This window comes from Pongo pygmaeus, chromosome 1 (genome assembly GCF_028885625.2).
Source record: "Pongo pygmaeus isolate AG05252 chromosome 1, NHGRI_mPonPyg2-v2.0_pri, whole genome shotgun sequence".
Classification (NCBI taxonomy): domain Eukaryota; kingdom Metazoa; phylum Chordata; class Mammalia; order Primates; family Hominidae; genus Pongo; species Pongo pygmaeus.
The window spans coordinates 213,177,132-213,191,222 of record NC_072373.2 but is presented as its reverse complement, the minus strand read 5'-3'; the positions used below and the strand labels follow the sequence as shown (position 1 = coordinate 213,191,222).

General features: G+C 53.4%; 1 protein-coding gene across 11 annotated transcripts in view; it reads left to right on the top strand.

Annotated features, from left to right (window-relative positions):
- Positions 1–14,091, top strand: part of ARHGEF10L (Rho guanine nucleotide exchange factor 10 like) — a 163,124-nt gene that overhangs the window by 111,721 nt on the left and 37,312 nt on the right. For all 11 annotated transcript variants that reach the window (XM_054435867.2, XM_054435855.2, XM_054435883.2 and 8 more), the window contains 3 exons: positions 3,651–3,737; positions 5,006–5,229; positions 9,146–9,300. In XM_054435867.2, the coding sequence (XP_054291842.1) occupies positions 3,651–3,737; positions 5,006–5,229; positions 9,146–9,300 (466 nt within the window). The remainder of the gene's footprint in view (positions 1–3,650; positions 3,738–5,005; positions 5,230–9,145; positions 9,301–14,091) is intronic.

Genomic DNA, 14,091 nt, shown 5'->3' with positions numbered 1-14,091 from the left:
GTCCGTGGGCGAGGGAGGTGGACACATTGGAGATGTGTTGGGATGGGACTGGCTTAACTGGTGATAGATGGCATATGCCAGATGGGGGATTACCTGTGGGCCCCGGGGCCTTGGGCTGGAGGCAGCGACCATGGAGTAGGGAGTATCAGGGCCCACTGTGCCTGCAGGCAGCTTGGCCTTAGTGCATCCCTGCAGAAGGCTGGCCCTGGGTGACTTTATGGTGAGCGTTGGATTCTCCTGTCTCGCCCAGGGACTTGGGTCTCTTGAGAGTACAGGATGCAGGCTGAGCCCTGACAGATCAGACCCCAGTAGTGGAGTCACAGACTGGCCACTGCCTCCAAGGCCTCCCCAAAACAAACCCCCATCCAGGTGGGGAGCCTCTGCCACCTCGAACCTGGGGAACCAGGGCCCACGAACCTCCTCAGTGTGAGCTCTCAGGGCCCAGGAATATGTAGGCCAGAAGCATCCTCAGTCCTGCTGGCCCTGGCTCACTGTCTCCTTAGGAGCGCCAGGGATAGTGGTGGGAGGCGAGTGACTCTCTGTGGTAAGGGGCCTGTGGAGCTCCCAGAAGCCAGAGCAGAGCCTGCCTGGCCGCACTTGCTAGGCCTCAAATCGCCGTCCCCCTCTGCCCACACCCTACACCCCACCACCAGTCCAGACAAATGTGCTCCATCAGCTGTGTGCTGGCAGCCTAATGAATTAGGGCCTGGGAGTACCAAGGCCCTGTCCAATTACTGCAGAAGCAGATGTGACTGTGTGAACCTCTGCCCAGGCCCCCTTCCAGCTCACCACGTTTCCAGGCAGTCCTGGGGCAGGGGGTGACTCCAGCTCTGGCTGGCTTCATGGCAACCAGTGGCCCAGACTGTTTGTCTATGGAGGGCTTGGGCTGGGCAGAGGGAGTCGCTGGCCACAGTGTAGACAGGGTCAGCACTCTTGTACCAGTGGATGAGGGTGTGTTGGGTTCTTTCCTTCAAGGGATCAGGGGTGTTGGGGCAGGAGGCAGGAGTGGGTCTCTTGTCTGTGCTGACAGTGGCCCCTGCCCACGCTGGGCCACACCAAGGCCTGACTCAAGGGAATCAGCTGGGAGTGTGAAGGAGCATCAGCAGGGGCCACCTGCCTTGGATTGAGTCCCAACAGTGTGACATCAGGAATGCTGCCTCAGCTCGTGGTGTCTTAAACTAGGATGGTCACAGCACCTTCCTGACTGGGTCACCTTGAGGATTCAAGGATACTGTTTGGGTCAAGTGCTTAGCCAGTTGCACGGGGCGCAAGTGCTTAGCCGGTTGCACGGGGCGCGAGTGCTTAGCCGGTTGCACGGGGCGCGAGTGCTTAGCCGGTTGCACGGGGCGCGAGTGCTTAGCCGGTTGCACGGGGCGCGAGTGCTTAGCCGGTTGCACGGGGCGCGAGTGCTTAGCCGGTTGCACGGGGCGCGAGTGCTTAGCCGGTTGCACGGGGCGCGAGTGCTTAGCCGGTTGCACGGGGCGCGAGTGCTTAGCCGGTTGCACGGGGTGTGAGTGCTTAGCCGGTTGCACGGGGTGCGCTCAGGGATCAAGAAATGGAAGCAAACACCTGAGGACACCCTGGTCCCCAGGAAGGTGAGGACACCAGAGTCTATTCTGTGGCATTTCTGAAGGCCTGACTACTAGGGTGTCGAAGGTTCTTCTTGGACCCCTGGCTCCATCCAAGGGGGAATGCTGTCTCTGGAGGGGTGGCAGGAGGGCACGGAGGGTTCAGCGCAAACCCATTTCCCTGACGGTCAGTCTCAGAGCCTACCTGGGGACAGGGCCTTGGGGATGGGGCTGGGGATGCTGCCTGCTCTGAGATGCTTTAAAACTCGAGCACCTTGGGAGCCTAAGCGGTGTAGCCCAGACTCACAGGGGGTCTGTGGCCAGGCTTGCTTAGGCCAAAGCTCACCAGCCCATTGGGCTGTGTCTTGACCTTCACCGACCTCAGCCAGAACTGCTGTTGGCCGTGTACCCTGTCTCCTGCTCATCCGTGATAGCTCCGCCCTCATAGCCTTGCTCTGATTATGAAATGAGCTAAAATGTGTGAAGTGCTAGAATATCCCATGGGAGGCCCTTGGTAAGCCTTAGCAGCTGCAGGGTACTTGGTACCTGGCCCTGGGCCGGGTGCTTTACACTTTCCCTCTCCAGTCCCCATGGCCATCCTGAGAGATTTCAGGGTCTCTGCTCTGTAGGTGAGGACCTGATTTGTTCAGTACCATCCAGATGGTAACCACTAAGCTGGGGCTGGAGCCGTGTTGGCTGTACCTAAAGCTGCTTCCCTTCACAGCCTCGTGCTCCCCTCCTCTCTTCTGCATAGGGTGCCTTGACTTCCCAGTTTCCTGGCACAGGCAAGACATTTAGGCCCAGGGTCTTGTCTGTGAAGGAACCATTTGAGTATTTTCCACCATCTTTGATCCGGCTCTGTTGACTCAGCTGACATCAGGGCCCACTGGAGTTGCCACGGAAATGCCTGAGCAGGGGCTGCCGTGGCCTCCTCTCCACCAAGGGAGCAGAGAGAGCATCAGCCCAGCAGAAAGGGCGTGCACCCTCAACTAGATGCAGCCACCAGGAAGCAGAGAAGACAGGGAGCCCAGAGGCCAGGCTTAGCGAAGCCCCCTGCTCTGAATGTGAGGACCCACTTTTTCAGCAGGCAGAACCGGGGCCCCAGAGTGCCAAGGCCTCTGGAATGCAGCCAGGCTTCTGGGGTAAAATTCAACCAGAATAGAAAGAGCCCTGAACCAGGTGTTGAAGGTTTGAATTCTAGCCCTCACTCTGCCACTAACATGCTGTGTGACATTGAGCCAGCCACGCCTCCCTCTGACCTTCAAGTTGGCATCTGCTAAATGAGGAGGCTGGATGAGGTGACCTCTTAGGGCCCTCGCCCATGGCCATTAGAAATTTTGTTAGAATATTCTAACAGTGGGTCCAGGGACAGCTGGGGCCTTCAGCACCAGCAGAGGGCAGCAGCTGCCTGGAAAAGGGCCCAGTGGTCGGCTGCATCCTTCCTCCAGCCAAGAGCTGTCTGTACTCTGTCTTCTTCAGTGTGGCCCATGAGTAGGCCAGGCCATTTCCTAGAAGTGCTGTCCTGGCCAGAGAGAGGGACTGGCCAGGTCTAGCTCAGGAGACAGGCCTCAGAGAAAGGCCACCCAGCGCGGGGTCTGGGGCAGCTGATTCGGGGGGAGCAGGCGGAAGGTGGTTACTGGTGATAGCGGCGACAGGCTGAGCCCTGGTTTCTGTGCGTGGCCCTCACAAGCCGCCCAGCCCTGCCACTCACCTCCTCTGTGGTCTAGGGCAGTCACCTGCCGTCTGTGACCCTCATTTCCCTGTCTGTAAAATAAGGAGGGATGGGCATTAGTGGCTTTCAAGAAACCTTACCTGGAAGCTGCTCACTTTCAGAGACCCTGGGCTGATACAGAGCCTCCTGCAGGCCTCTTCTAGCCGGAAGGTTCTAGGAAAGGAAGAATAAATGTGAGCGTGTAGGAACTGCCTGGAGAAGCAGGCACTTGTGAAGCATGTTGCTTTCCTGGCCCCCACCCACAGGGATTCTAATCCAGGGAGAGTTGGATGGGGCCCAGGAATCTGCCAAATATTGGCATCTGGGCACCTTGATGACTAACCTCACATGTACCGTCTCTGTCTCTGCAGCTTGGGGCCCTGGTCCACAGTCCTGTCAACTGTCCCCTGCTGGGTTTCTCAGCGGTCAGCACCTCCCTTCCACAGGGCTACCTCTGGGTGAGTCACCCCCCTGCCCAGCTGGGCATTCTGGCCTCAGGACAGGAGTAGGGAGAGTGGCACCTGGGAGGGGGTGCTGGAGACAGCAGCTGCCTGCCTCATCTCACACAGCTTCATCCAGCAAGGTCTTCCTGGGCACCTCTGGTGCCAGGCACTGCATTTGTAGTTGGGAGGTGCAACCTCATCTGGGGCAAGAGAAAACCAGGGAGCTAATAAGAGTGTGCCTTTTGCAAATGGTGACAGAGCTGAGAAGGAAGTGAAAGGGGGAGCTGTGCAGAGGGCCTGGGTCTCAGGGTCTTCACCCCTGGAGTCAGGAGGCAGGGCTGGCTAGTGCCCTACTCATGCAGACATTCCAGCCCACCTTTCTATCCTTGGGCTTCCTGGCAAAGCCTCCCTTGATTCAAGTGAGGTACCCTCCACCTATGTTCCTTGTGCTGCAAATTGTGCCCTGTCATTGCTGCTCCCCTTCTGAGAGTGATTTGTTCCTCATCATTTCCCATGATCTAGCACATGGTATATCCATCCATCCATCATCCGTCCATCTATCCACCCACCTATCCATCTATTCATCCACCCACCCACCTACCTATCCATTTATCCATCCAACAAGAATATACATTTAATCCATCCATTTATTTATCTGTCCATCCATCCACCCACCCATCAATTCATTCACCTATGCACGCTTCCATCTATCTATCATCTGTCCACCCATCCATCCATCCATCCATCCATCTTTCCATCCATCCAACAAGAATATACATTTAATCCATCCATTTATTTGTCCATCCATCCACCCACCCATCAATTCATTCACCTATGCATGCTTCCATCTATCTATCATCTGGCCACCCATCCATCCATCCATCCATCTATCCATCCATCCAACAAGAATATATTGAGTATGTATCTATCATATGCTAGACACAGAAGTAAAACAATGGTCAACACAGAGAAGGGCATTTTAAAGGGATGGAGTAGATGTTTACTTTATATTGGTTGAAATGCACCCTGCAGAGGAGGAAATAGAAAGCTGACTGAGTATTTAGACCACCTTAGCTCCTTACCTGATTTCCTGTGGGCCCTGAAGCTTATTTGTTGCCATGGCAGCTGGGGATAAATGACCTTTGTGACGGCAGGATGTGTGTGGGCAGGAGAAGGGATGCTTCTCTCAAGGGATGGGGTCCTTGGGAAAGCAGGGGCTGAGGTCCTCCTCTGCTCCCTCCTGTGGTTCCCACCTGATGGCCTCTCTGGGTCTCTGCTCCCAGGTCGGGGGCGGACAGGAAGGCGCAGGGGGCCAGGTGGAAATCTTTTCCTTGAACCGGCCGTCGCCTCGCACCGTCAAGTCCTTCCCACTGGCAGCCCCTGTGCTCTGCATGGAGTATATCCCGGAGCTGGAGGAGGAGGCAGAGAGCAGAGACGAGAGCCCGACAGCTGCTGACCCCTCGGCCACAGTGCATCCAACCATCTGCCTCGGGCTCCAGGATGGCAGGTGAGGGGTCCGGAAGGAGGGGTGAGAGCAGCCTCTGCAGGGCTGGGCAGTGGGTGGGGGCTGTCCCTGTAGCCTTCCGGATCTGTCTGTTGCCCACCAACATTCTCTGCCCCTGGTCTCCAGGAAGGTGGGCACCAGAGCTGCGCAGTGTGGGAGCCAAAGTGTCGGGAGCTGCCTGCAGTGCAGTTGCCTGGCTCCTCCCAGGCAGAATGGCTGGTGGAGGTGGATGCTGGCTCTGCTGTCAGCCAGACCTGGGTTTGAATTTCAGCTTCCCCACTTCCTTGCTCTGGGTCCTGGGCACTCTTTTAACCTCTCTGAACCTCAGTTTCTCATCTGTAAAGTGGGGACTAGAATCCCTCCATGCAGGGCTGCTGTGAGAGCCCACTGAGACACAGCCACGTGAGGCCTTCAGTTCACTTAGCTGTCATTGAATGTTCACCATATGTGGCCCCCATTCCCCTTGCTGGGCAGGGTGAGGGTTCCAGGGTGTTTCCAAGTCAAGAGGTTACTACTGGCAGAGGGGGCTGCCTTCTGTAAGACATCTGGGGCTTTGTGAGTCAGCAAAACCCTGACTCAAAGCAAGGAAGCTCAGGGCAAGCTGTGGCCTGTGCAGGATGGGTAGACCACCTCCCGTAGCGGAAAGGGAGAGGGAATGTTCATCCTGTGCACTGGGAGGTGAAAGTGAGGATCAGTGAAGATCTGAGGTGGACCGTGCCCCGAGGAGTCCAGGGCCTGGGACTGCTGTGTCCTGTCCTCCCTGCGTCTCTGTGCACTCCACCCACTCCTAGAGAGCAGGAGACGAGATGAGAGCATGTTTCCTGAGCACCTACTGTGTGCTGCTCAGAGGCGAGCCTCATAGCCACTCCTCTGTAACGCAGAGGTCGTTTCCTCCCCTTTCCCACACAAGGAAATGGAGTGAGGAGCAAAAGCTAAGGTTACCGAGGCCAGCTGGGAGCCACTCTAAGCTCCGCACAGTCCAGGCTTGGCCTACAGCCAAGTGCCCAGCAAAGGCCTGGACCTAGGAGGGGCCTTACAGGACTTTCTTTTTACTCCCTAAAGAAACCACATGCCCATTAAATCTCCCTCCATTCTCCTGCTTCCCACCCCCACCCCGGAAACCAATAATCTACTTTCTGTCTCTATGGATCTGTCTCCTCAGGACACTGTATAAATGGACTCACGTAATAGGCTCATACTCCACGTACATTTCATGTGAATGGACTCACGCTATGCACGTTTCATGTGAATGACTCACACGCTATGTACGTTTCATGTGAATGACTCACACGCTATGCACGTTTCATGTGAATGGACTCACGCTATGCACGTTTCATGTGAATGACTCACGCTATGCACGTTTCATGTGAATGACTCACACGCTATGCACGTTTCATGTGAATGACTCACACGCTATGCACGTTTCATGTGAATGACTCACACGCTATGCACGTTTCATGTGAATGACTCACACGCTATGCACGTTTCATGTGAATGGACTCACGCTATGCACGTTTCATGTGAATGACTCACGCTATGCACGTTTCATGTGAATGGACTCACGCTATGCACGTTTCATGTGAATGACTCACACGCTATGCACGTTTCATGTGAATGACTCACACGCTATGTACGTTTCATGTGAATGACTCACACGCTATGTACGTTTCATGTGAATGACTCACACGCTATGTACGTTTCATGTGAATGACTCACACGCTATGTACGTTTCATGTGAATGGACTCACGCTATGCACGTTTCATGTGAATGACTCACATGCTATGCACGTTTCATGTGAATGGACTCACACTATGCACGTTTCATGTGAATGACACACACTATGTACATTTCATGTGAATGACTCACACACTATGTACATTTCATGTGAATGACTCACACGCTATGTACATTTCATGTGAATGACTCACGCTATGTACATTTCATGTGAATGGACTCACGCTATGCACGTTTCATGTGAATGACTCACGCTATGTACATTTCATGTGAATGGACTCACGCTATGCACGTTTCATGTGAATGACTCACACGCTATGTACATTTCATGTGAATGACTCACACGCTATGTACATTTCATGTGAATGGACTCACGCTATGCACGTTTCATGTGAATGACTCACACACTATGTACATTTCATGTGAATGACTCACACACTATGTACATTTCATGTGAATGACTCACTAGGTACATTTCATGTGAATGGACTCACACTATGCACGTTTCATGTGAATGACTCACACGCTATGTACATTTCATGTGAATGGACTCACACTATGCACGTTTCATGTGAATGACTCACATGCTATGCACGTTTCATGTGAATGACTCACACGCTATGTACATTTCATGTGAATGGACTCACACTATGCACGTTTAATGTGAATGACTCACACACTATGTACATTTCATGTAAATGGACTCACACTATGCACGTTTCATGTGAGTGACTCACATGCTATTACATTTTATGTGAATGACTCACTAGGTACATTTCATGTGAATGGACTCACACTATGCACGTTTCATGTGAATGACTCACACGCTATGTACATTTCATGTGAATGACTCACACACTATGTACATTTCATGTGAATGGACTCACACTATGCACGTTTCATGTGAGTGACTCACACGCTATGTACATTTTATGTGAATGACTCACACTATGTATGTTTCATGTGATTGTCACACACTATGTACATTTCATGTGAATGACTTACGCTATGTACATTTCGTGTGAATGACTCACTAGGTATGTTTCATGTGAATGGACTCACACTATGTATGTTTCATGTGATTGCCACACACTATGTACATTTCATGTGAATGACTAGGTACATTTCATGTGAATGGACTCACACTATGTATGTTTCATGTGATTGTCACACTATGTACATTTCACGTGAATGACTCATGCTATGTACATTTCATGTGAATGACTCACCAGGTATGTTTCATGTGAATGGACTCACACTATGTATGTTTCATGTGATTGCCACACACTATGTACATTTCATGTGAATGACTAGGTACATTTCATGTGAACGGACTCACACTATATATGTTTCATGTGATTGTCACATGATGTACATTTCATGTGAATGACTCATGCTATGTACATTTCATGTGAACGACTCACTAGGTATGTTTCATGTGAATGGACTCACTATGTATGTTTCATGTGAATGGACTCACTATGTATGTTTCATGTGAATGACTCACACTATGTATGTTTCATGTGAATGACACACTGTACGTTTCATATGAACGACTCACATGCTATGTACGTTTCATGTGAATGACTTGCACACTAGTACATTTCATATGAATAGACTCACACTATGTATGTTTCATGTGAATAGACTCACACTATGTATGTTTCATGTGAATGACTCACACACTATGTATGTTTCATGTAAATGGACTCATGCTATGTGGCCTTTCCTCTCTGCTTCTCTTAGCATCACGCCTGCAAGATCCATCTGTGCAGCATGTGTCAGTACTTTGTTCCTTTTATGGCGATGAAGTAGGCATCATTGCCCCATTTTATAGAGAGAACTGAGGCTTAGCAGTCCAGGGTCTGTCAGACTGGAAAGTGGCACGTCTGGATTCGAACTCAGGTCCACATGACTCTGAAAATAGCTCTCTCAGCACCTTTACTGTGCTGCCTCTGGAGCCTCCCTGAGTCCTCTTCGTGACAGAGGTCAGGGAGGATATCATCCCAGAAAACCATGGAAAAGTGAGCTCCCGCATGGTGGAGCTATGGCCTGGCCACACAGCAGACAGGTGTGGCTGAGAGGGAGCAGCTCCCTGGGCCCTCTCCCTAGGAGGGCATGGGAGCAGTGAGTGGGTGGGAGTGCTCAGTGTGTCAGGACCGCTTCTCCAACCTCTCCCCGCAGCATCCTCCTCTACGGCAGTGTGGACACTGGCACTCAGTGCCTGGCGAGCTGCAGGAGCCCAGGTCTGCAGCCTGTGCTCTGCCTGCGACACAGCCCCTTCTACCTGCTCGCTGGCCTGCAGGATGGGACCCTTGCTGCTTACCCTCGGACCAGCGGTGAGGACTGGGGGGAATGGGGGAAGGGGGGCAGCCCTGGATGGCAGCTGGGTGCCAGGTTCTCTACCAAGAGAGGATACAGGAGGCTGGGCAGGAATGAATTGGGAAATCTGAGTGCTGAGGGCATTTGGAGATCCCTGAGCCCCACTGGGGTTCAATGGGTGGTCCCCCATACGTGAATACCTGATGGAATAGGGTGCTTACTACCATGTGGGCAGTGGAAGCTGTTGGCAGGAGACTCTAGTGGATAAGAGAGGTACTCGCAGGTCGGAGAGACCTGGCTTCCCGTTCAGGCTTTGCCCGATGACAGCTGTATCCCTTGCTGCGTGGCCTCCCTTCTTTGGTGCCTGGGACTCTTCATGAGAATAAGGGCACTGCCCACCACTCATGGGTCCTGGAAGGTTAGACAACTCCATGAGAACAAAGCACAGGGCCAGGCCCAGGGCTCAGTGGATTCAAGTATCTCCATCTGGGTTGTTTTATTGAGCCATCCCTAGCACAGGTTACGATGTCAGGAGGGCAGGAGGGCAGGAGGGCAGGGCTAACCGTGTTTGGGCTGCTGTGCTCCAGGACAGGGGTAAAGTGCTTAATGCATGTGTGTTATCTTAATTTTCATGCACCCCTTGAGAATTTCCTTTGCTTTACTGAGATGATGCTGACCGGGGACCAGACGCACCTTCTCCCCAGCCATGTGGAGTGCTGTGGTCCCCATCCTCTGGGCTTGTTCAGCCCCGATTTGATGAAGGGGGCTGAGTAGAGAGTGTAGCCAGCCCCCAGTCCCCTAGAAGCGGCAGAGGAGCCTGAAGGGCCCGCAGCGTCTCTTCTCCTCTGCCTTTTCTGCCAGCCAGGCTGTGATTGCTGCATCATCACAGCCTGTTACAGGGTTATAAACGGATATTTGTACTGAGCTAATTTTTTTTTTTTTTTTGCCACTTGGCACTGTGTTGGTCTTTTTAATTAGCTTTTGATAAGGCATTTATAGTTTTTAATTAAAGGGGGAAGAGGGAGGGAAAAAACCCTTCTCACCGTCAGACAGAGCGTGCATGTGAATGTAAATGTGGGCTCAGATCTGCGGAGACTCACGGGGAGTTCTAGAGGGGCCACTCCCGACCGGCTCCCATGGAACACTGTGAGCCCGGCCTGTGCCGCCCTGGCGCTCTGGTCCCCAGCTTGGGTTGCCTTTGGCCCATTCCCTCTTACTGCTCGATTCACCAGTTTGGGCACCTGGGTTGGAAGGAGGTGAGGCTGCCCTGACAAGGACCACAAACGGCAGACGTGTAGCGTTGCATATCCTAGAGGCTGGAAGCCTGGGGTCCGTGTTTGGATGGGTCATGTGCCCTCAGAAGGCACTAGGGAAGGGCCTTACTCCCAGCTGCTTCAGGTGTTCCTTGCCTGTGGGAACAGAACTCCAGCCTCCACATGGTGTTCTCCCTGGCTCTGTCTGTGTGCAAATTTCACTTTTTTATGAGGACACAAATCATATTAGATTAGGAACCTGTCCCTCTCCAGTATGAACTCATCTTAACTAATTACATCTCCAATGACCTTACTTTCCAAGGAGGTCATATTCTGAGGTACTGGGGGCTGGGACCTCAACATACAGATGAGGGGGCACAGTTCACCGCAAAACATGGGGTTTGGGGTCCACCCATTGGCTTCTAGCCTGGGGTTGGAGCCTGTTAGTCAGGACCAAGAGAGCCACTGGGACCATTGAACCCCACGCCCTCATTTTCTGGATGGGAGCAGACTGTTCAGAGCCCCCTGACTGAGCTGAACCTGCACCCAGTACCCTGCCTCCCAGGCTAGAGCTCTCTGCAGACGTGAGGGGGCTTTGGCTTGTCCAGGTAGAGTGGAGGCCATGGGGCCTGAAGGCTGAGATGTTCTACCAGCTTTCCTACCTTGCAAACGTGTACACCAAATGCTTACTGAGCACGTACTCTATGCCATGGACACAGTGGTGAGCAAAATGGACAGGCCGCCTGCTCTCATGGAGCTTACAGTCTATAGAGGGAGAGGGAATCGGTTAGCAAACAAGCAGAAGTATAAGATTATACGTGGTGCTGAGGGCTCCTACAGAAAGGAAAGAGTGTTGTGTGAGAGCCTCACTACCCAAGTGTGGGGTGGGGTGTGCCGCAAAGGCCTCCCTGAGGAGGGGGATCCTGAGGCTGAGATCTTAAGAAGCCAGGCAAGTGGAGAGTTGGGGGAATGGTGTTCTCGGCAGAGGGAACAGTACACACAAAGGCCCGGAGGCAGGAGAATGCTTGATTTGGTGGGGGAACCCGGAGAGGAAGCCGTTTTGCTGGACAACTGGAAGAGGAAGTGGCACTAGGTATGACCCGGGGGCAGACAGAGCTGTTTGCGAGGGCCTCCAACTTGACTCAGTGTGTCAGGGAGTAGAGAGGCATGTTAGAGGTGGCCGAGCACTGGGCTCCCTCTGGCTGGTAGACAGGCGGGGAGGCAGGTTGGCTGGCTGGGAGGCTAAGGCAGCCACATGGGCAGGTGAATTTGGTGGTCACGCTCTCCCAGTGAACCTACTCTCTGGGTGTCCAGTTTGGCTGTGGCCAAGGAGGCCCCTGAGAAGGGGCTTGCCTTACCTGGTATCTCTACCTGTACCCGGTGGTATCTTTCAGAGGTGGCCCAGGCAGGCAGCTGTGTTCTCAGGACCTCCTACACGGTATGTGGTGCATGGGATTCACCCCCATCACCTTCCACCTGGATTACATGCGGCCGGGTCTTGAATCATCCACCTGGTCCGTGACCAGCTGTGGGACTGGCATCAGCTTGGCCCTCATCCAGATTCACTGAGGCCTTGGATACCCCTCAGATACCCCCACCCATCCCAGCAGCAGAGCCAGGGCTTGGAACTGCACCTGTATCAACCTTGTAGGCTCTGTATCAACCTCAGAACCGACCGTGGTGGCCCTGGTGGTGTGGAGGGTCCAGGGATTGTGAAAATCTAGACCCCTCATCTTCATCTAGAAGCAGGTACTCCATGAAATATTTGCTGGTGTTTGAAGCGACATGTTCACTGTCCTGCCAGGTTAGGCTGAGACCAAGACTGGCATTCCTGCTAAAACTGGCATTCCTGGCCATGCTTTGGCTTATTGGAGGATAGGACCAGACACATATAGGTCTGTAGGACAGAACCTACAGAACCAGCAGCTGAGAGTTGACTGTCCAGACTCCAGGGTGACCAGGCCACATGGAGGAATGGACTGGCAGAGCTGGAGCAGCCTCAGAGTCCCACCTGCAGCTGAGAGATGGGGCAACTGAGGCCAAGAGCAATGTGGCCATGGCAGTCACTCTGCTGCCCTCAGGAGCATCTGCTCGTTCTCATTCATTCATTCATCCTTCATTTGCTCAACAAGCCAGTGCCCCTGAGGTGTCAGGCATGCAGCAGGGTGCTGGGGCCCGGAGCTGAGCCAGCTGGCCACTGTCTTTGCTTGCGTGCTACCCGGGTTCTCCCCTGCCTCTGAGAAAGCACAGGGGCATTGCCAGGCCTTGGGTGGGGATGCGGGAGTATCCCTGGTTGGGCGCTGGGGCTGTGGTTCGGGGTCCCCCCTTGAGGAGGCAGATGGCGTAATGGGTAAGGGATGGGTTGGGTGTCAGGCTGCCGGGATTGAGTCCCCACTGTGAGAGCTTGGGCCTTTGCTTTGCCCCTCTAATCCTCAGTTTCCTCACCTGTGAAATGGGGGTGTGGACAGCCTCACTGCATAGAATGGTTGTGAAGGGTAGACACGGCAATTCCCACGAGCGCCACGACACAGCCTGGAGGATTGGCACCTCCCACGTGTCCCTTTATCACAGTCATCATCATCATAGTCGCTATTTACTGTCACCAGGCAGGGGCTGCCCTTTGGGCCTCTCTCAGCTGTGATGGCTTTCACTCTGGGACCTGCTTTCTGGCTCCAGCCCAATCTTGACCCCTGAGGGAGATCCAGGGGCTTTCTCCGCTGTGGGCTGGGGGAGGAGGGATGCCAGCCTCCTGAAGCTGCCTTTGCTGAGACAGGGCCTTCATCTCCCTTGCGCTGGCCACAAGAGCTGGTGCCGGGCCCAGATGAATGGGCTGTCACACAGGGGCAGGCTTGTGCATGTGGGTCTGTTTTCCAGAACATGTGCGTGCTTCCCCACAGCCACTGGAGGGTAAGGGGAGGAGGGGGTGGAAAGGGCGGGGCTCCCATCAGGCAGGGATGGCTCTCACCAGAGCTCACAGCAATTGGGTTTATGATCTCAGAATCATGGTGTGTGAGAGCTGGAAATAATCTCAGAGGACAAAGTTTTGTTATGGTGCAGATAGGAAAATGGAGTCCCAGCAAGGGGAAGTCTCTTGTTCAGGATTCCGCCATGGGCCCTCTACTCAGGGACTCTTGTCCAGTGTCCCTTATGAGCTTTTTTTTGAGACAGAGTCTCACTCTGTCACCCAGGCTGGAGTGCAGTGGCGCTCCACTGCAGCCTCGGCCTCCCGGGTTCAAGTGATTCTCCTGCCTCAGCCTCCTGAGTAGCTGGGATTACAGGCGCACACCACCACACCCAGCTAATTTTTGTATTTTTAGTAGAGAAGGGGTTTTACCATGTTGGCCAGGCTGGTCTCGAACTCCCAACCTCAGGTGATCCGCCTGCCCCGGCCTCCCAAAGTGTTGGGATTACAGGTGTGAGCCACCGTACCCGGCCTTTATGAGTTTTTTGATCTAACAGTATTAGCATTATTAAATTTGATCACAGTTCATCATTCTGCCCTGGAGTCGACTTCTTAGAGGATTTCTGGAGACTCCCAGCAAATGCAGGAATGGG